This window comes from Aspergillus sclerotioniger (genome assembly GCF_003184525.1).
Source record: "Aspergillus sclerotioniger CBS 115572 chromosome Unknown BO94scaffold_39, whole genome shotgun sequence".
Taxonomy (NCBI): domain Eukaryota; kingdom Fungi; phylum Ascomycota; class Eurotiomycetes; order Eurotiales; family Aspergillaceae; genus Aspergillus; species Aspergillus sclerotioniger.
This window is the reverse complement of record NW_020291029.1, coordinates 92,773-112,688: the sequence shown is the minus strand read 5'-3', so window position 1 is coordinate 112,688 and position 19,916 is coordinate 92,773. Positions and strand designations below refer to the sequence as shown.

The following is a 19,916-nucleotide window of genomic DNA, read 5'->3' as shown; positions in this document are numbered from 1 at the left end:
CGCAGGAATAGTAACACCAGTTATACATCTCGCTAGCTTTGGACAGTGCGCTGGCTGGTGTTTCACCTCGAGGCGAGTTCCGTGGTTGCCTGTGGAGGTGGCTTTGAACCGTGGGTGTGCTGAAGAAATCTCAATCTCTGGGCCCCAATTTGTGGACGATCTGTTTTTTGCTTGGGTCGGGACTCGGCGGAACGATTTGCCATCATTTCATTCTTGGCCGGTTAGGCTCCCGAATTTCTTTGTTGTTGCTCAACTCAGGAGATTAGTTAGGGCCAGGTTGCACGGAAAGTGGCGGAGGATTTGCAGGGTCCAGCCGGTGCCTTCAGGGTCCATCACACCACCTATCATCACCACTCAAGCCTCAGCCTCAGCTCAGTTCAGTTCAGCTCGGCTGCTTCCTTTGACGCTGCAATGAAACAAGTCCTGTGACAGGTGAAGCTTTGGATCTTCATCAGGCACCCGAATTCTCGTGCAGCGGTCTAGACGTTGCTTCACTGTCCCTGTCCTCGGGCCATCTGCACTCCACCTTTTATTCCCCGTAGCCCCGGATCTTTTGCATCGCACACACGATATTTCTTCCCGAGTTCTTTCCGTGATTCCCCTGAGATTCTACGCATGGAGGCAGAAACGGCCCTCAAGGGCCCCACCCCGCGGGGTTGGAGGGCGTGGACCATGAAGAAGAAGCTCATCATGCTGGGGGGGATTCTGGCCCTGATTATCGCCTTGGGAATCGGTCTGGGAGTGGGATTGGGCGTGGGATTGGGAGGAGGCAGCGGAGGAGAAGAAGAGGGTGGAGGAGAGACCACGCCGCCCACCAGCTCAGGCAATTTCACGTCCGCCAAGTGGAATCCCACTGCTGGAACCACCTGGCAGATCGAACTGCTGTATCCTCTGAATGATACCTCGGTTGATGTGGAGGTCTACGACATTGATCTGTTCGACAACAACCGGTCCATGATCACCAGTTTGCAGGACGCCGGCCGCAAGGTCATCTGCTACTTTTCCGCCGGTAGCTACGAGAACTGGCGCCCGGACAAGGACAAGTTCGAAAAGGCCGATCTGGGGAAGAACATGGATGGCTGGCCGGGGGAGAAATGGATCAACATCAGCTCGCCGAGTATTCGCAGCATCATGCTGGACCGGTTGGAGTTGGCCAAGAACAAGAGCTGCGATGGAATTGACCCCGACAATGTCGACGGATACGACAATTCCAATGGTTTGGGATTGACGCAGGCGGACTCGATCGATTACATGAACTGGATGGCTAATGAAGCCCACGCGCGCAACATGTCCATCGGGTTGAAGAATGCAGGCGCGATCATTTCATCAGTCATCAACAACATGCAATGGAGTGTTAATGAGCAGTGCGCCCAGTACGAGGAGTGCGATACCTATGCTGCGTTCACGCAGAAGAACAAGCCCGTCTTCCACATTGAATACCCTAAGGGCGACGACACCAACAATAATCTGTCGGTCAGCTCGAGCGAGAAGCAGAGTGCATGCGACTTTACAGGGTCTGGGAACTTTTCCACAGTGATTAAGAATATGGATTTGGACAATTGGATTCAGACGTGCTAATATCGGTGCCATGGATGGATGGATGGATGCCATGGAGATGTTACTGATTGAGCAAGGCGCAGGGAGTTGTTGTATTGTAGCTATCATGATGTAATAGCGTTCTACATAATTGCAATATCGGTTATACTATCCCTACTACCTCTACCTCTACTCAGCATCCTTTCTTTGTTCATACGAGTCATGATCATGCCATGCAACATGCCATGTCATTCCAGTTGATCAATCAGATTCCAAACTTCTCAGCACCGAATAACCCCTCTTTCAAAGAAACCCAACACGGCACAAACTGACTCCCTGATCTCGCCATCTCGGCCAGCCTAGCTGCCTACCTCCTGTCTCACAACCAAACCACGGTGCCATCAGCAAGCAGATCAGACCTGAAAGTAGATTCCTCCGGTGCGGTCCACCAGCCGCAAAGACTGACTAATTGCAACGTGCACGGATATTCCCAACCGACTGGTTGACAGCCCCTATTCTATGCCCCAGTACTAGTAGTACTATACCTAGATTGAGTCCATAATCCGACCCCATTCCGATCGAACCTATGGCTACAGCTCGACTGGTACTCCACATGACCTAAACTCGAAGATATGGTAAATACCCACTAAGTAAACTCCTCAAACTAACTAGAAAAGATAGATGGATAAATAGATTATAGATGGAAGAATACTCCTTCCAGAATAAGATTATTAATTCTATATTACACTAATTCAGCGTCTTCGCTTGATCTAATCCCCACCACCACCTACCACTCCATAGAATTAGATAGGTAGGTAGGTAGGTCTATGTCCGAGTCTCCGAGTACATCCGCATACCAATACCGTAATTTACTCTGTATAGTAATTTTCACAAATAAACTCAACTCATGTCGTCAGTAAACTCTATCCGTATGACTTTCCCCTCATCGTTTCTTTGTTTGAATCCGATGATTCACATGAGATGGAATGATTTGACTCGTGTTCATTTACATTCACAAGGACAGAATCAAGGAAGTATTTACTACTCCGACCTAGGTAGGTAGGTAGGTAGGTAGGTAGGTAAGCCTTTGACGTAGGTCACATTGACCCGACCGACCGAAACCAAGATGAATGATGAATGAATGTTACACAACAACGCCAATTTCCTTGCTAGGGAACTTACAACAATACCAATGGCTTGGGTTTTACCGAACGCAGAACATACCTACCTATTCATCTTACTCATACTCATACTCATACTCATTACTTGAGCACTAACACCAACCTACTTACTTAGTACCTAGAACTAAGTATGTATGTAAGAACTTAGGAGAAATAAGAACCTTGATCATGATACTTTAACCTTCGTCTTCTACACCATACCAGAAAAGCTCTATCCTCCGACAGGTCAACGGCATTGCTTTTTCCGGCTGCGGCGGTGGTGCCTGATTTCCTGTTCCTGAACCACAACTAGGTACCTACTAGTAGCCAAACGGGGACCCGACCGGATTTGTTCCCGTTCGGGCCAATGATCGGCGTGTGGGGCGGTCAGGAACCAAACCTGCTTAGTCCATCATAGTACCTAGGTAGGTTAGTGTCGGTGTTTTCCCGGTGGTGTAGGTAAGTGGCTTGAGCTTCCATGTTTTTGATGGCTAGTTTAGTGTGGTTTAGTGGGTGGTTGGTTTATTCCTTGATTTTAGGTAGTAAGTAGATACCTAGGTGGTGGGTAGAGGAACAAAGGAAAATATGTTACGTTGGATTGCCGAGGTGAGAGTACTAGGTAAGTGGGAGGAAGGCGGTAGAGAAGCGAGGGTTTGAATCTAGACTTGGACTTACCTTGCTGTTGGCTTGGCATGTTTACTACTTAGGTTTGGTAGGTGTGTGTGTGTGTGAGACGGCAGGCTGCATTGTAGGCCTAGGTACTCCATAGTGATTGAGTCATGATGATACTTATCGTGTAGCAACAATTAGTTCCTATCTAACTACCTTCCTAGAAACTAAGGTGTAGATAAATCTATCTATATAACAGTTCACTATAGACTATGTAGTAGTTCGTTCGAAATAAATTAACTGGTCTGTGCCGGGAATATATTTATCACTGGCACGGAGCATAGCATAATAAGTGGATAAGCACAGCACATCAAACACAAGTGTAGTCCTTAATCTCATCTCATCTATACTATACATAGAATATAGGTAGAGGTAGAGGTAGAGGTAGTATCCAACTGACTCAAATCTGCTATATTAGTATCATCTCAAGTTAGATACTCCGTCATACGGTCGCGCAAATGCAGTGCTCATACCACCCAACCCTCTTCCAGAGGGTGGGTGGGTGATACATCCGGAGTACTCCGTAAATACTCCAATTCTTGTTCTAGAATCCACCTGAGTGTGTCATGTTAAGTACCCCGGATTATCACCACAGCACATATAATAATTATGTCCTAGAAATGTAAGATAGTATAGGAATGGAATGTATGATATGACTAAGCCCGATCGACACACAGGGCTGGGCTAGTAAATGACAGATGATCAACAATCTTAGCTCATCTTATACCTACCTACCTACCTACCATATACTTTCTTCCCAAGGGTCGAATTGAAAATCCCACCAATTATCTATCTGTATATTGTTTCGCTCAGCGAGGATCAAAATCAAGTATGAAGTAGTGTAGTATCACGGGACATGCAACATTACCCCGCGTGAAATGACTGGAATCTGGGGGAAAGTTACTTTGGACACGACACTTGGTCAAGTTACTCCGAATGCAACTTGAGTCATTCATTTGACTGGACCTTCTACCTTCGGTATCTTACTTACTCTACTGCTCTATCGTATGATCACTATTATCAATGGGCAAGTAAGTAAGTAAGTAGGCAAGTAAGTATAATCCCTGCCCTACGTACGAAACCCAAACAGCAACCGGAACATTTCCCAGCCACATTATGCAGGGTATATATGGATACGGGGTATGTGTGTTTGTGGCACATACCTATATTCATAAACGGAGTACTCCGAAAACAACACACCTTACCTACATTATTATTATTAGTACTTGTGTTACCATTCCAGTACCTACTCCCGGAATCGATGAACAATAATGCCTAGATAAATTATAAACACCACGGATCAAAAAAGATACATAGATAGAAAATAGAAAGAAAGGAACACGGAACCCGAACTACCGACATCAATGGATGCCTTATGCATGTATGATGTCTGCAAGTCTCGGAAAAACCCATGTCCTAGTTACTTCTCTGTCTTGCCAAGGATATATGGAGTAGATGGTAGGTGTATACCATGCCACATACCTACCTCCTATATGCACAAAGTACATACTTAGTGTAGTGCAATACCCAAGAATATGATATGATATGATGTCTAAATATGATACCTAAGATAGGTGGAATCCAAGACATGCAGATGCCCTACATCTTCTTTGTCACCCATCTTAACAATCCTAGCAAAACTAAACAAGAACCTAGGTAAATAAGGAGGTATGCTCTTACCTCACCACTCGTAAACGCGGATACGAATGGCGTGATCCAGATCTAATTCTACATACCCTCACTTAGGCACTAGGCCTAGATACATCAATCATACCCTACATCCATCCATCCAACCGAGGCAAACCTTACATCCTCATGCACCGTACCTACATCATCCCTACCTTGCCCCTTTCCCACCAAAAATATACCAACATATAGAAGAAAAACGAGCCCATGGTTCCCCTGTTTGACGATTATAGTAAAGTGGGCATAACATGGGCCCATGGCAATGAAGAAAATCTGGCCTTAGTGGAGTCCCGTGTGGGCTGGGTACGGGCGCTTTCTTTATCGATCGGTGGTCGGGAGGGAGGGGAGGGAAGAGGGGCCAAGCGAGGGAGGAAGTGGAGGGGAGAAAATTACGGTCGGTTCGGTGGGGGTGAATCCACTATGTATTGTATGTATTGAGTTGTATAGTTACTCCTCTGTATACTGTATAGTAGTATGATATGTGCTTGGTATATTTCCATATAGACTGACCAGAATGTACAGTACGTTAATCATCTCATTTCGCCATCAATTCAACAAATTCCTCCCATTGTCCCCCAAAACTCGCATAATAATCCGTATCCAAATGAGTGATAAAGATCTCATCCGCCACTCGACGCACCTGCTTGACCAAGTCCCGGAAATGGTGGCCTTCCACAGTATCCGGCACCGAGTGGACCACTGCACACAGCTGACTGCGAGTACTGTTCGGGATGTCCTCAAACAGTTTAGCTCCGTCACGCTCCAGGAACGTCTGGTAGGTGGCCTCGAACACCACCGTCGAATCAGCCGTCGGCAAGTAGCGGGCATCAGGAATCGCGCCGGGATTATGGACAACCTGGTCTCGTTAGCATGATCTATCCGGGCGATCCAAACGACGGCGCTTCGGCAGGGGTGAAGCAGGCCGAAAATTGGTAATCGTAAATTACCGCCACCGTCGTAATAAAAATACAGGAAACATACAAAATGGTCCGGACCTAGACCCGGAGTCGTTTTCACCACCGTCGTCAATTCCTCCAGATATGCCAAGGTACCATTGTCGTATTGCTGGGGGGTTTCGTCGAAAAATATGCCCCGAACCGCTAGGTTGGGGTTCGAACTGTTGGTCGGCCATGCTGCATACGTTTCAATGTCCCGCCGCACCAACGACAGATTCCGCTGGGCATATGTGGTAGCAACATATCCTAGTAGTCGGACATTGCTGTAAGCTGCCAGCTTGGGAACCTCCCGCGTGTAGTTGGCATCGGGCAAGGCGTTGGGCCCTGGGCCACTACCGGGATTGATCACCACCGTAAAGTTGACATCCCGGTGAGTAGAGATCCTGTGGCGTTCAGCTTGCGTTCAAACCTCGGGGGTTACTGGTCATGCCACGGGACTTCCGGTGGCTGATAGATAGCGTGGCATGGACTGAGAGTACAATGTGGTTGGCGGGGGGGAGGGGAGGGGGGAGGGGAAGGGGTAGTAGGTAACATGGGGCAAGGAGGGTTGGGTTTGTTGAGATCGGGAATATGATCACCTACACTTTTTCCAACGGATCCCATGCCCCCTGAGCAGGATAAACGTAAAGCGGGACAAACACCGAAGCTTTAGGGCCCATGGTGAATTTCTTGCGGAGGGTCAACACCACGGCTGGAGGTATGACGACTGCGAGAAGAGCAATAAAAACAAGGACCACCAGAATGAGTCGCGAACGCCGACTGCGCAGACAGCGCCGGTCTCTCACGTGTTTTTCTGGCCCCATTCCGCTAAGTGCTAAGGAAAAGACTAAAGATCGATTGAAACCGTGCGCACCAAATCGTGGACGAAACGAGCTAACAAGTGGGCTCTGGCCAGCCGGGCTGGAAGGCTAACAATTAAGTAGTCATCGTCTGTAGATAGTTGAGTTTGGTCCAGCAATTCATCGGTTCTGTCGGTTCAATCGGGTCCGTGAAAAATATGATAATAATTAATCACCAAAAAAAAATAAGTGAATGAAAAATAAAATCCAATAAATCCCAAGAAAAATAAAATAAGGCAGAAGATGAATGCGGCGCACCCAAAATAGAGCGGGGCAGGGTTTCGACCATGCATCAGGTCTCGGATTACGGATAGCTGGATGAACAATTCCCTTTTCCCTGGTCCAGTGCTGTTCGTCCCAAATGGCACATCCTGCAGCTCCAGTGGAGGCCGACCAGACTTCTTCGATGCCTGCCTGCCCCAACAAGAGGCAAATGTGAGCCTTCGCCTTCTAGCCCCGTTCCATACCAAAGTAACCGCTGACAACATCGACGCTCTTTATATTTGCTTTTCCCTCCTCCTCGATCGTTTCTTTTCTGTCTGGTTTTCCGTATACCCTTTTCTGTCGGGCAGTCTTATATATTTCTTTTTTTGTCGCCCGTTTTGCTTTTCCTTGCGTCCATTCGCTTTTCCGGTTGATTCGTTGTAAATAAGCAAGTCACGGATCACGATATCTTCGCCTGACCCAGAGGCAGCGGTTACATCGGAGCGCAAGTGGAGGTCTGTCGCTCGTTAAGAGGGAACGAAATATAAGATTTGTGGACACCTTCTTGGGTCACCTGCGGTCGTTCAATCTTCCTGTCGCTTCCTTGTTTGCTCAAGCGTTTCCTCGTCCGCTTCACATCCTTCTATCCTCGACATACCAAATGGAGAGCCCTCGTCAGTCCGATGCAAGCACTCCGGTGGAGACTGGTTCCCCCGGGTGCGTGGACACTCCGGCCACCCAATCCTCTGTGCTGTTCGATGGCAACCTGGAAGAGTTGCTGCGCAACTTGCCCCTCGATCAGTACATTCTCGTTACAGGGGGCCTCGGGTTCATCGGCAGTCACACAACATTGGAGCTACTCAAGGCCAATTATAATGTAATTGTGATCGACAACCTCAGCAACTCCTTTCAGACCGTCTTTGACCGCATCAAGCAACTTGCGGCCAAGCATCATGAGCAGCAAGGAACCCGCATGCCTTTGTTGCAGCTGCACGCCCATGACTACCGGGATACGGTGGCTCTTCGAGGCCTTCTGGAACAGTATCAGATCCAATCCCGGTGGGGAACCCCCAAATCCAAGATTGGCGGTGTCATTCACTTTGCGGCTTATAAGGCCGTGGAGGAGAGTATCAAGAACCCTTTGAAATACTACGCAAACAACGTTAGTGGTCTCATCGACTTTGCCACCACTCTGGGAGAGTTTGGCATCAAGACATTCATCTTCTCGTCTTCCGCCACTGTGTACGGAACGTTGGCTACCTCCGGCCTCCCGTTGAAGGAAGAGCTCTGTGTCCACAAGGAAGAAACCTTCAAGGACCACACCGGCCAGGAGACGGCCGTCAAGCCGGGCTGCACAGGTATCACCAACCCGTATGGGCGCACCAAGTGGATCTGTGAAGCCATATTAGCGGACCTGGCGGCCTCCGACCCGGAGTGGACGATTGTAGCTCTACGGTACTTCAACCCTATCGGATGTGACGAGTCTGGTCTCCTGGGTGAGGACCCCAGACAGACACCCACGAACCTTCTTCCGGTGGTCGTCAAGGTCATGACCGGGCAGTACAAGGAGCTGCAAATGTTTGGCACGGACTGGGACACCGAAGACGGCACGGCCGTCCGTGACTTCATCCACGTCACCGATCTTGCCCGGGGACACATTGCTGCGCTCAACACCGCCAACGGTGGGAAGCTGGTCGAGAACTTCCGGACCTTTAATCTGGGAACGGGACGAGGCCACTCGGTGATGGAGGTGGTCAACACCATGGAGGCAGTATCTTCCAAGCCGATTCCCCGAAAGGCAGCCGGTCGCCGCGCTGGCGATGTTGGATCATGTGTTGCCGTCGCCTCGAGATCGTCCGACGAGCTTGAGTGGAAGACTGAAAAGACGTTGAAGGATGCTTGCATGAGCCTGTGTAATTTCCTTAGTGTCAGCGGCCTCTCTTCCTGAATTGCGATTGTTTTTGGTCATATTGGCGCATGGTGGATATATTTCTTGTTTTGTTTTAAAACAGCCCCTAATCCGGCCCTGTCTTGATGTTTATGCCTTTATATCCATGTCTTGGTTGAATCTGGGATATTGGCAGCTCATAGTACCCTTTTTGCATGATAGAGTCGATTCCCAAGATACGTCCATAATGCAGTTGTATAGTTGATAAGTCTCGCGATGTGTAGAGGTAGTGTTTATGAGTTAGCCAGCAGTATCTTCTGCATAAACACGACAACCAGGAGTCGACAAGAGAAGTGAGCGACCTCCCATCAAGTGCAACAAGTAAAGTCTGAGGAATCAGTGAAAGAAGAGTGAAAGGTGGGGGCAGCAGGCAACAAAAGCATCCGGGCTTAGTCAGGTTTGCAATCTCACTCTGCAACACAACTTTCAACAAAGAAGAATCCAGCTTTAAATATCCAATCCAAATATAAGCAGACGTCAGGATCGACGTGTTATCACTGCAGCTGTGATCATCGGACAAGGCAGAAGCCAATCGCCCCTCTGTAAGACAAGCAATATACCGGGCTTCAAAGTGCTTGCGCGGCTTGCCTTAGCCTGTTTTCCGCTGCCAGTCGCGTGCGAGCACGGGCATTGGCCCAGCGCCACAGTGTACATGCTGGGGTCATGGCATGTACAAGCTTTCCAAAGCGAGTATATGATACTGCTGCGTGCTTGCCAGCAGAGCAGCGGGTTTATTCCCTGTTAGCAAACAGGGTTGATTTCCATGGACTTGAGTCTGTCTGGAGTAGGTTTGATGATGTTCTGGTATGTTTGATCTGGTGACGAACTAGAAGACTCTAGCGGGGTTAGAGCTTGGCTGGTGGATAATGTTTAGGATGGCACTGTAAGTGATGGGTTGTTGGATATATCCCGGTTGTTGCATGTGCTGATGCCTGTTGTGAATGGGGTACGTAATTAAGTAGGACATGCTATGTCGATTTACACATCATAAAATCTATTGGAGGATCAGGGAAGCGTGGCAGCACCCTAAATCCACCGCTGCTCGGGGAATTATATATTCTGCGCGATAGAAGTACCACACTGATCGTTTTGCTGCCACCAGGTTGACTGGACTGTCACAAGTCAGCTGCTCCACTGATATGTGCTGGTCGTTAAATATCGCAGATATGAAGTCTTGTAAGGCATTAAGGGTGAAGCGCGATAGAGATGGAGTAAAGAGAGCGTAGAGCGATATTAAGTGGAGCTAGTATATAGCTGGGTTTATTAGAGAGGAACTGCAACATCTCAGTGAGAGCAATGCCAAATTAGTGGAGGATGCTGGTAGACAAGGGAACTGGGGGAATCTTGCTGCCTACTCAGGATAGCTGAGAAACATGCACTGTGCCGCCTGTTGAACAGAATTATCTACTAGATTAGAATAAGACTATATAAGAGCCCAAGGAGCAGAGAGACTGCAAAGTTGATTCTGGGGGTGCCTGTGGCATAACTTGAAGTTGAGGTTCCCGAAAGGGTAATTTCGATCCATCCCCACCTTGAATGCTTGATTAATTTTAATCACATGATCTTCACATGATCCACTGCATCATGTGACCTGGCACAAGATGAAGCTGATTGTGTTTCCCAAAAGGGAAGGTTCAAGCTCTCTCCATGTCAAATACTCGATTAAGTTTCTCTTCTGATATTTGTTCAAGTTGAGGAACCAAGTGTTGATAGCCACATCAATTATCCGGAGAGCAACCTATTAAGGTCCATACCATCTTCAAAGGGGTGATTCTTAACAATCCCCATTTTGAACGCTCTTTTCCTTTGGGTGAAGTCACCTGGGGTGATACCAGCAATCTCAAACCGCATATGGGTATATCCTTCAAGCGATTGATGGCTACGCTAATGATCAGGGCAAGCTGTTAGATAATAGGATGGTTAACTAAAGCTGAGACAGCCCCAAGGACAACACTAGACACTAGATCAGTCTACTGGAATTTAAACCAAGTGACAGAAATATATCCTTTGGGAAAGGCCATGGTCAACCTCTGGTCGCCCGTTCTGTGAGCTACAATTCTTAAGAATACGCTCGAACACGAATGTGTACCTCTCACGTGACTCACCTCCGGCTTGGCATCAAATTCCCGCCGCAGTTTTCTCGAATCTGCTCCGCGTCGGCCACAACTTCATATCCGCACCACATCAATCAATTGTTGGCTGGTCGAACCCACGGTGCATCCTTAACTTCCTTAATACCTATACCAGCTCAGATTACACAATGATCTGCCAACGATGCCGAACCGGCATCCTGTCCCGGATGCAGCAGCCTACCGTTGCGCTGTCACGCACACACCAGCTTCCCTTCCAGCGAACCCAATTCCGCAACTACAGTGATGGAAAGCCTACCGTATCGGCCACACCCCCTCCGTCCAACCCCCGACAGCCTGTCGGCGGCGATATCACGATCCCATCGGCCGTGTCGTCCGCGACCCCTGGCGTGTCCCAACCTTTGAGCACCCCCGAAGGTATCCACGTTGAAGTCAACCCTGCGAAGCCCAAGAAACCCGTCGTGGAACGTCCTCCGAGCTCCTGCGCTGCTGGTCAGAAGTTGAATGGGCTGAACTACTTCAAGAACAAGCCTGATATCGTGGCCTTGGAGGATTCGGAATACCCCGAGTGGCTGTGGTCGATGTTGGACGACTCGAAGAACAGCAAGACTGCCAGGGGAGGAGTTGACCCGAGCAGTATGTTCTATGCCCCTATAATGTTGTACCGGTCGCTGACTGTTACTAGCTTTGAACAAGAAGCAGCGCAAGCGTTACGAGAAGAAGATGGCCGCCCGTGCCGCCAACCTGCCTCCCCAGATCCCCGTCCACCATCACGCTACGGACATCACACCGGCTCCTTACAACAGCGATGTAGCATCGGAGGACCTTATTGCGGCGGCGGCCGAGAGTATCGAGAAGCGTACGGAAATCACACGGAGTGCCAGAGACGCCCGGAGAAAGGCCATCCGGGAAGACAACTTCCTGCGTGGTCTGTAGATATTTGCCTCGGCTTGGATGGTTCAACATTGTACAGTGTTGGCAGTGTAGAATCCTTGGGATGTTCATGTATTTTATGCGACTTGTATTCATATTATTCAGAAGGCGTGAAGGTGTTCTTCATAACTGTTCTATACTTGGGGATGTTGATTGTCTCGCCAGTACCTGGATGACAGACTGCCAGGAGTACACCGACCGACTACTTGCCAGTATGACCCCGTCATCACCAGTATAGCCTCGCACTGTTTATTCCCGTTTCCCACAGTGAAGTGAACCGTATGCAAACGATCGACGGAGTTTTCGTTGGGGACGTCGCAAATGGTGTCTCCGATCGGGGAACGGTTGTAATCGGGACTATTCTTGCGGTCGCTAACAACCACAAAAGGGACGCGACTTTGGAAATATGGCAGTCGGGAGAGTAGTGTAATGGGAATTCAGGTCTCACTAGTTGACGGTCCAAATTCGACCTCGGGCGCAAAGGGAATCAAAGTAGTGATTAGCCCCTGTAAGCCTAAAATTCATCATCAGCATGGGAAAGTGTGGCAGTGTGCCGGGGTTGAGCGGGGTGATTCAGCCCTGTGGACTGTGGAGATCGAGATGCGCCCGCTGTTAGATCCGATCTGGTCGAATTTGAGATTCCTCGACCATCTTCATGTGGCCGGAGATGTGTTTACGGATGGAAGTGTGGAAGACGGAAGCAGCAAGCGATGTACCTGAGGCAAAGCTTTCTGATGACATCACCGATTCATGCCCGATTCCAGTCTGGCTGCTGCACTGCAACGTCTCATTCCACCGCTACGCAGCCTCAGTGTATGCCTGATTCCGTATTGAATCTGTGGAGGATGTCGGGTACCATTAGGTTACCCAGTGCATAATAGATTCCCAACAGCATGGGCATCAGAAAACGCAGGGTCTTAAAGACCGAGTTGAAGGCTGAGGTGGGCTGGGCTGGCTGTATCGATCGAGGAACGCCCCGCCGTGCAAGGTTCGATCTCCAGCCTCGTCACTCGTGGTAAACCGGGCAGACTCGATCTCATCTCATGGCCCATGGCCTCCACAGGCGCCAGCCTATGGATGCTCCGATGATGCAGTCACCGCCAAACCGTCAGTGTCCACGCGGAGTGGAGCAGGTAAAACTCAGCGGACAACGAAACACCTTTTCCTTTCTTTCTCCCGCGCTTTCACATTGTTCTCTTTCTATTATCTATCCATCAGGCCTGTGACAGCCGTCTATCTTGGTCCTCGCCCCGCCTGCGTTTCCATCTCCCTCCTACCATCTGTAGGTCTCGGAGTTGTTCTCCGCCCCCTGAACCGTCCCGCGTCGATCATCAGACCCCTCCATATTCTGTGTAACTCGCAGTGTACACCATTTATCTCCTGAACCACATCATCACTCATTCTTTTTGAATTACACTGCCGTGCAACATGGAGAACCTCACCACTCAAACTAGTCGCATCACCATGGACTCTACCCAGTCTAATGCACCCAAAATCAACCTTCCTTTTATGCCATCCATGCTCAACTACTTGGATAAGACCTATAGTTCGCTGACTACCATGGCCGGACCCAACTTTCTGACCGACGTTCAACATGAACCCAAGGGACAGTCAGATACGGATCCACTGGCCACTATAGCTGGGTTCTACGAGTATATGGCTAGCCCAGAGGGTTCGGCCATGCGACCTGCCAGTCCACCAGACCTCTCGGCACCCATTACGGACTATTTTATCTCCACCAGTCACAATACATACTTGACTGGTAACCAGCTGTATAGTGATTCAAGCTCAAGTGCCTATACGAATGTATGTCCCTCCCATTCTCCGTCAGAAACAGTTTCATTGTCAATGTGCTGTATGCCCGTTATCTGTAACGTCTGAGCGAGATGCTCAGAATAGATGACAACACATGATACTTGTAACCAGCAGCTGATGATCTCAGGTTCTGCTTAGTGGGTGCAGATCGGTGGAAATCGATGTCTGGGATGGAAAAGCAGAGTCCGACGTACAAACCAGCGATACAAGCAGTGACTCCTCCAATGATGACAAGAATATCTGTAAGCCCCGTCGATCGAAAACAGAACGGTTGAAGAAGGCAACGGAAAGTCATCGTCATCTGCGCGCCCTTTCCCAAGAGTTTGGCAAGCTTGAAGGCTTTCTGCATCATAAGCCGTCAGTTAGCAAGCATGACGGCAAGGCAGATTCCATCAGTGTGCCTGGACGTCCAGAGCCGCGGGTATTGCATGGCCACACACTGACCAAGGAGACAAGCTTCCGGGAAGTCTGCTATGCCATTCGGGACAGTGCATTTGTTACGAGCGATCTCCCGGTGATTGTGAGTCTGGAGGTTCATACCTGCCTGGAGCAGCAGCAGATCATGGTGGAGATTATGGAGGAAGCATGGAATGGAATGCTGATCGAGGTGACACCGGAAATCGAAGCCAGGATGAGCCCACCCCCCCTCGCCGATCTGAAGCGGAAGATCTTGATCAAGGTGAAGCACGTGGATTCTGCAGATGAAAACGATGACCGCGAGGCAAAAGAAAAGGCGGTTTACTCCGCGCATATGCAAGCCTTGAAGAAGCAGCGTACACCGACGGCTCCCGACTTGTCCCCAGAGGCTGTCTCTCCAGCTCCCCACAAACCTTCGAAGATATTGCAGGCGCTCAGTAAATTGGCGGTTTTTACCAAGGGGTTTCACTTTAGTAATTTTGCACAGCCGGGTATGCACCTCTGTCATATGCAATGAGCTCATATTGACTATAAACAGAAGCCAAGGTGCCCAGCCATGTATTCTCGCTGTCTGAAAAGGCGGTTCGAGAAGCACATGCCAGTGACGGAAATGCCCTGTTTGAGCACAACCGACACTTTTTCATGCGGGTTTACCCGAACGGGCTACGTGTGGACTCGTCCAACATGGACCCCAGCTTCTTTTGGCGACGGGGTGCGCAGATGGTGGCTCTGAACTGGCAGAGTCTTGACAAAGCGATGATGCTGAATGCAGGCATGTTCGCGGGAGAGCAGGGCTGGGTGCTCAAGCCGCCGGGCTATCGAAGCAGTGCATCAGAGCCCGGGATTATACCTCCTCGACGACTGGATCTGACTATTGAGGTCCTTGCAGGACAGAACATCCCGCTGCCGCCAGGACACACCAACGAGAAGAAGTTCTATCCGTATCTGACATGTCTGCTGCACGTGGAGACACCGGATGACAGTTTTGCAGCCGGTGATGATGACAGTGATTCCGAAAAGACCGGGTATAAGCACACGACGAAGAGCGTCACGGGGGTGAATCCGGATTTTGGCGGCGAAAAGCTGCTTTTTCCGACCGTGTCTGGTTTCCTGGACGAGTTGACATTTGTCCGGTAAGTGCTGCCTTTCCAACCGTCAGCCTCGCTAATATAGACAGGTTTAAAATCAAGGACAATGAATGGATGCGCAATGCGCTGGCCGCATGGGCGTGCATCCGACTGGATCGGCTGCGGGAGGGTTATCGAGTGATTCATTTGTATGACGCGACGGGGAAGCCGACGGAGGGGGCTTTGTTGGTGCATATTACGAAAGCGTACAGCTGATGCTGTTCAAAGGATAGATGCTAGGCATGTTTTGAATGTGCGGTCTAGATTATTTTATAGATGGTAACTACAATAGCTAGATACGATTTCAAGTACAATAATTCAATTATATGTATGCCTGCCATGTATGTTTCAGTATTTCCATAGCCCCAAGGGATATACTACATTAACCCATGTATGTATGGCCTTCCAGCTCTCAAGTATACACAAACAACAAGCTACCAGCTACACTATCAACAACATCACCCTAGACACTCACCCACTCTCCACATAAATCCTAGATAAAAAAGCATCCCCTCACGAACTCACCCCATATACCCCAAATATCCCACCAACTATAATCCTACCCAGTACCCAAACAACAATCCCAACCCAAATCAACCCAAATCCCCATAAAAAATAAACAATAACCCCTCTGCCAAGATCAACCAACCCCAGAGTAAAAGCCAAGCCTCCAAAATCCGGGGTAACCCCTCAACCCAAAGCGGCAATTCCAAGCGCGGGATTGATTGATTCCCCGCACTCCGACTCCGACTCCGCTTACGCTTACGCTTACGATTTCTGGTTTCATCAACATCATCAACATCCATCGAGCATAACTCACAAGTCATAAGTCACAACGGATGAGTGAGTGTTAGTTGTGTGGAGTGTTTATCTAGATCTATTGATTGATCGATCTTATCTTATCAACCAAATTTGGTTATGGTTCACAATATGGGCGATACACCCAACCCCAACCCCACCGATCAATCTACGAAAGACACCGATACCAACACCAACACCAACACCAACACCGACACCAACACCCAAAAACAACAACCCAATAACAACCTTAACAACAATAATAAAGGTCAAAAACACACCCGCTGCAGAACAGGATGTCTCCGCTGCAGAACTCGTCGACGGAAATGTACCCCACCAATTACCATCCCCATACCTATTGTTTTCTGTACCTACATAAAGACATAAAGGCTAATGATTATACTATACGGGAATAAAGGCGACGAACTCAAACCCCGATGCCAAAACTGTATCGACAAGGGACTAGTCTGTAGGTATGGAGTGCAAGTTACCTTTTTGGAGAAGAATTTGGTTACTGTTTCTCAGGGGGAATATTCTCGGGGTGTCAGAGGGGGAAGGGGAGGGGGAAGGGGAAGGGGGAGAGGAGGGAGATATGGAAAAGTCGAGGTATAGTTTTGTTTCATATTTTTATATTTGATATGTAAATTGGGCTGATTGTTTGTGTGTTTGGTGTAGTTTGTGAATGAGGATTTATCATTCGATGATAATATCCATGATCATGGTGATCGCGGTAATGATGAGGAAACTCAGCACTTGGATCATGATAAGGGACTAACCTCGAGTACGAAACTCATTACCGAGAGGGATAAATCTGCCGTGTGTGGGCTTCTTGCTTTGGGTGGTGAATCTATTTCAACTTTACCTTTACCTATTCCTGTTCCAGATACAACACGCATTTCTCAATCATCATTGTTGATCGGGAATGAGAATCCACCAATCCCTACACAGACAGAAGTCATCACTGAGGACGAGAAGATTCAACTCCTATGTAACTATCGATATAAGGTTGCTCTCTGGGTAAGTACCTCCATCCACCTCACACCACACTAGGATATTGGGACTAATGTATGACAAGCTCGATATATACGACCTCTCCCACCCCTTCGGTATCTCCGCCGTTCAAATGGCCATGAAATCGGGGGCCGTGATGGGGGCGTTGTTGGAGCTATCTAGGGTTTGTGCCTTGAATCAGGATGCACACTCTACCCAGGGAGTAGAGTCATCCATTGAGGGCATATCATCAGACTATGATGGTATACTCACCACCGAGGTTGCACTGACAATACTCCTAAGAGAAGTAAGGTACCTCGTGTCCGATCTCTCACGCGGATGGAAAACCATGAGAAGATACAACCCGAGAATAATAAACTCCTTGATCCACCGGGCATTCACCCCCGGGATAGAAGGATCAATTTACTGGATGTTTTTCCGATTAGGTATACTCCCCTCCCCATCCCCTCCCCATACCCTACTATTCCACTCTAACTAAGGATTAGATCTAAGCACCGCCCTCGCAACCAACACCCCCATCCAAATCCCCCTCCCCATCCCCAATCTCTCAACCCAACCAAACACACAAACCCCACAAGAAAAAACCCACACCCTTCTGTACCTCTGCGCCCAAGCCCTAAAGATACACCACCAACAAAACACCCCTCCACACCACTGGCTAGAGATCCTAAAGCACCTGGAACAATGGTACCACCTCCGCCCCCCCGAATTCCTCCCTATAGTTGATTCCCCCCACACCACGGCCTCATTCCCAATACTCCTCTTCGTCAACGGGGCCGGTATCTTCACCAACCAGATATATCACACCGCCATGTTACTCTTACTAGAATGTAAGCCACGAACTGTGCTATCGGGGGTGCACTCAGCATTATGGCACGCGCAACGTCTCTGCGGAATCGCAATGAACAACAATCGACAGGAATCATGGGATCCGTGTCTTTTGGCCTCGTTGCTTGTCGCGGCGAGGAGGATGAGCTTTCAGGGCCAGCGGGGGGATATATTAGCTGGGTTGGAGAGGATTAAGAAGGTGACGGGGTGGAGGGTGGATGGGTATTTGGCGGAGTGGGATTTTGATAGCGGCGGTAGTTAGTTAGGTTACTGTGTAGAGCTATGTACCTGTACACCCCAAGCGATTTCCAAATCTCGTATCCGCCAACAAGTCCCCCAGCCTGTTTCGTTCTCGATGTTCTGGATTAACTGGATGATTTGTTCGTGTTCGGACGGATGGCTGAACAGTTGTCCTGCTATCCAGAGCGGCTGGATCGAGTTGTTCAGACATCCTTGGTGTGGGTTTGTTAGGGATATACCGCATATGTGACGGGCGTGCCAGAGGGGATATAGAGTGGGGGATTGGGGGAGGGGGATGTTCTTTGGTTTCATTTTGAGTAGGAGTATACATGCGGTGTGATAGAGTTGCGTTGAGGATATAGCCGCCCAGTGGATGAATAGAATCCGAGGAAATGGTTTTTTGTTGACGGTTTGCACGGGGAGGAGTTCGTTTGGACGGTCTGATAGCCAGTGTTGGAGGTCGTTCCAGAGGGTTATCCATCGTGTGGAGAAGTTAACGGCCGTGCAGTCGTTCGGTTCGTTAAGTTCCACGAATTTCGTCCGATCGGAGATGAGTTCCGTGGATTTGACGCAGAGATATACCGCGTAGTTGGCGTGCATGTCTGGGGATTTAAATCTCTGAAAGATCCCACGCGCGTCCTCTCCCTCTGGGATCCATTTCGAGGGATGTAATAGGGTGGTTTGCGTGCCGTCTGATATCAACGCTCCGCATAGATCTGTCCTATATCAACACATCTGACCATAAACATGCTACGCAATAAGGTAATAAAGGCATCTCACCCATCCTAGCAAAACACCAAAACACAGCCCGCAACAACCCCTCACTAAACCCCGTAATCCCAAAGGATTCAAATAACGCCGCACAGCCCTCCAAATGGCGACGCCAGTCCTGGGCCCGAGCAGACATCATCTCCAGACAGCAGAGCAGCACGCACGCAGCGATGATCTTGGGATCGCGGAGTTGAAGAAGTGGACTTAGGTGTCGAATGGCCTCTTGGTAGAGTTCCAGACTGTCGAACCAGTTCCGGACTCCGGTTTTGCGCTCGATTTGGCGGGCTGAGATGGCGAGCATGGCGTAGGATAGGGCGGGGAATGTACGGGCAAGTAGGGGGACTTGTTGGCGAAAGGTGCATTGGGTGTCGAACATGTCGAGCTGGTTTGTTAGCTTTCTTGATGTGTGGAGGGGGGAAGAGGGAGGGGGGAGGGGGGGTACCCAGGGGGCGATTTCCGTGATGTAGTTTTTGAGGTATTGGATTTGGGTTTCGTTGGTGAGGGGGGTTTGGGGCTGGGGTTGGGTGTGTTCGATAGGGTCGGGGCTGGAGACGCGTGTTGGAGCAGTTGAGTTTGCTAAGGTGAAGAGGATGCATCGTAATTCTTCTTGTGATGCTAAGTATCCAGGGTCTTCGGAGAAGCCGTCTGTCCAGCTGGTGGTGGGGGATTGGAATGGGTCATTGGGATGTAGTGGGGAGTTGTAGTCTGCCAGGTGGTAAGACAGGCTCCATGGGGATCCTGGAGCTGGGTGGACATTCTCTCGAGATGCGAGTCGTGGACGCTTCAGGGGACTTTGATTCTCGATCATGGTTGCTGATATGAAGCCACGGGCAACCGGAGGGAGATAGATGGTGGGGCGGATGCGGGGAAGCTGACTACAGAACAAAG

At 49.3% G+C, this 19,916-nt stretch overlaps 7 protein-coding genes across 7 annotated transcripts; 5 read left to right on the top strand and 2 right to left on the bottom strand.

Moving 5' to 3' along the window:
- Nucleotides 1-615: 615 nt before the first annotated feature.
- BO94DRAFT_560585 (endo alpha-1,4 polygalactosaminidase) lies at nucleotides 616-1,578 on the top strand (the record flags this gene model as incomplete). Its single annotated transcript, XM_025614164.1, has 1 exon — nucleotides 616-1,578. The coding sequence occupies one exon, from the start codon at nucleotides 616-618 to the stop codon at nucleotides 1,576-1,578; it is 963 nt and encodes a 320-aa protein (XP_025462618.1).
- Nucleotides 1,579-5,586: 4,008 nt separating this feature from the next.
- BO94DRAFT_477310 (spherulation-specific family 4 protein) lies at nucleotides 5,587-6,666 on the bottom strand (the record flags this gene model as incomplete). Its single annotated transcript, XM_025608636.1, has 3 exons — nucleotides 5,587-5,907; nucleotides 6,033-6,390; nucleotides 6,590-6,666. The coding sequence occupies 3 exons, from the start codon at nucleotides 6,664-6,666 to the stop codon at nucleotides 5,587-5,589; spliced, it is 756 nt and encodes a 251-aa protein (XP_025462617.1).
- Nucleotides 6,667-7,523: 857 nt separating this feature from the next.
- BO94DRAFT_269326 (NAD-dependent epimerase/dehydratase family protein) lies at nucleotides 7,524-9,237 on the top strand. Its single transcript, XM_025606547.1, has one exon. The coding sequence runs from the start codon at nucleotides 7,712-7,714 to the stop codon at nucleotides 8,996-8,998; it is 1,287 nt and encodes a 428-aa protein (XP_025462616.1). The 5' UTR covers nucleotides 7,524-7,711; the 3' UTR covers nucleotides 8,999-9,237.
- Nucleotides 9,238-11,011: 1,774 nt separating this feature from the next.
- On the top strand, nucleotides 11,012-12,259 carry BO94DRAFT_539780 (mitochondrial 54S ribosomal protein mL54). Its single transcript, XM_025612777.1, has 2 exons — nucleotides 11,012-11,724; nucleotides 11,774-12,259. Exons 1-2 carry the CDS (start codon nucleotides 11,259-11,261, stop codon nucleotides 12,022-12,024), a joined length of 717 nt encoding a protein of 238 aa, XP_025462615.1. The 5' UTR covers nucleotides 11,012-11,258; the 3' UTR covers nucleotides 12,025-12,259.
- Nucleotides 12,260-13,449: 1,190 nt separating this feature from the next.
- BO94DRAFT_560581 (putative phosphoinositide-specific phospholipase C) lies at nucleotides 13,450-15,596 on the top strand (the record flags this gene model as incomplete). The annotated part of the gene is made up of 4 exons (XM_025614163.1): nucleotides 13,450-13,827; nucleotides 13,964-14,744; nucleotides 14,792-15,386; nucleotides 15,431-15,596. 4 exons carry the CDS (start codon nucleotides 13,450-13,452, stop codon nucleotides 15,594-15,596), a joined length of 1,920 nt encoding a protein of 639 aa, XP_025462614.1.
- A 592-nt stretch (nucleotides 15,597-16,188) lies between these two features.
- On the top strand, nucleotides 16,189-18,514 carry BO94DRAFT_578975 (uncharacterized protein). Its single transcript, XM_025615238.1, has 5 exons — nucleotides 16,189-16,446; nucleotides 16,469-16,506; nucleotides 16,854-17,195; nucleotides 17,254-17,614; nucleotides 17,675-18,514. Exons 1-5 carry the CDS (start codon nucleotides 16,299-16,301, stop codon nucleotides 18,277-18,279), a joined length of 1,494 nt encoding a protein of 497 aa, XP_025462613.1. The 5' UTR covers nucleotides 16,189-16,298; the 3' UTR covers nucleotides 18,280-18,514.
- On the bottom strand, nucleotides 17,936-19,836 carry BO94DRAFT_526766 (putative C6 transcription factor; the record flags this gene model as incomplete). The annotated part of the gene is made up of 3 exons (XM_025610363.1): nucleotides 17,936-18,973; nucleotides 19,038-19,410; nucleotides 19,471-19,836. The coding sequence occupies 3 exons, from the start codon at nucleotides 19,834-19,836 to the stop codon at nucleotides 18,285-18,287; spliced, it is 1,428 nt and encodes a 475-aa protein (XP_025462612.1). The 3' UTR covers nucleotides 17,936-18,284.
- Nucleotides 19,837-19,916: the final 80 nt, after the last annotated feature.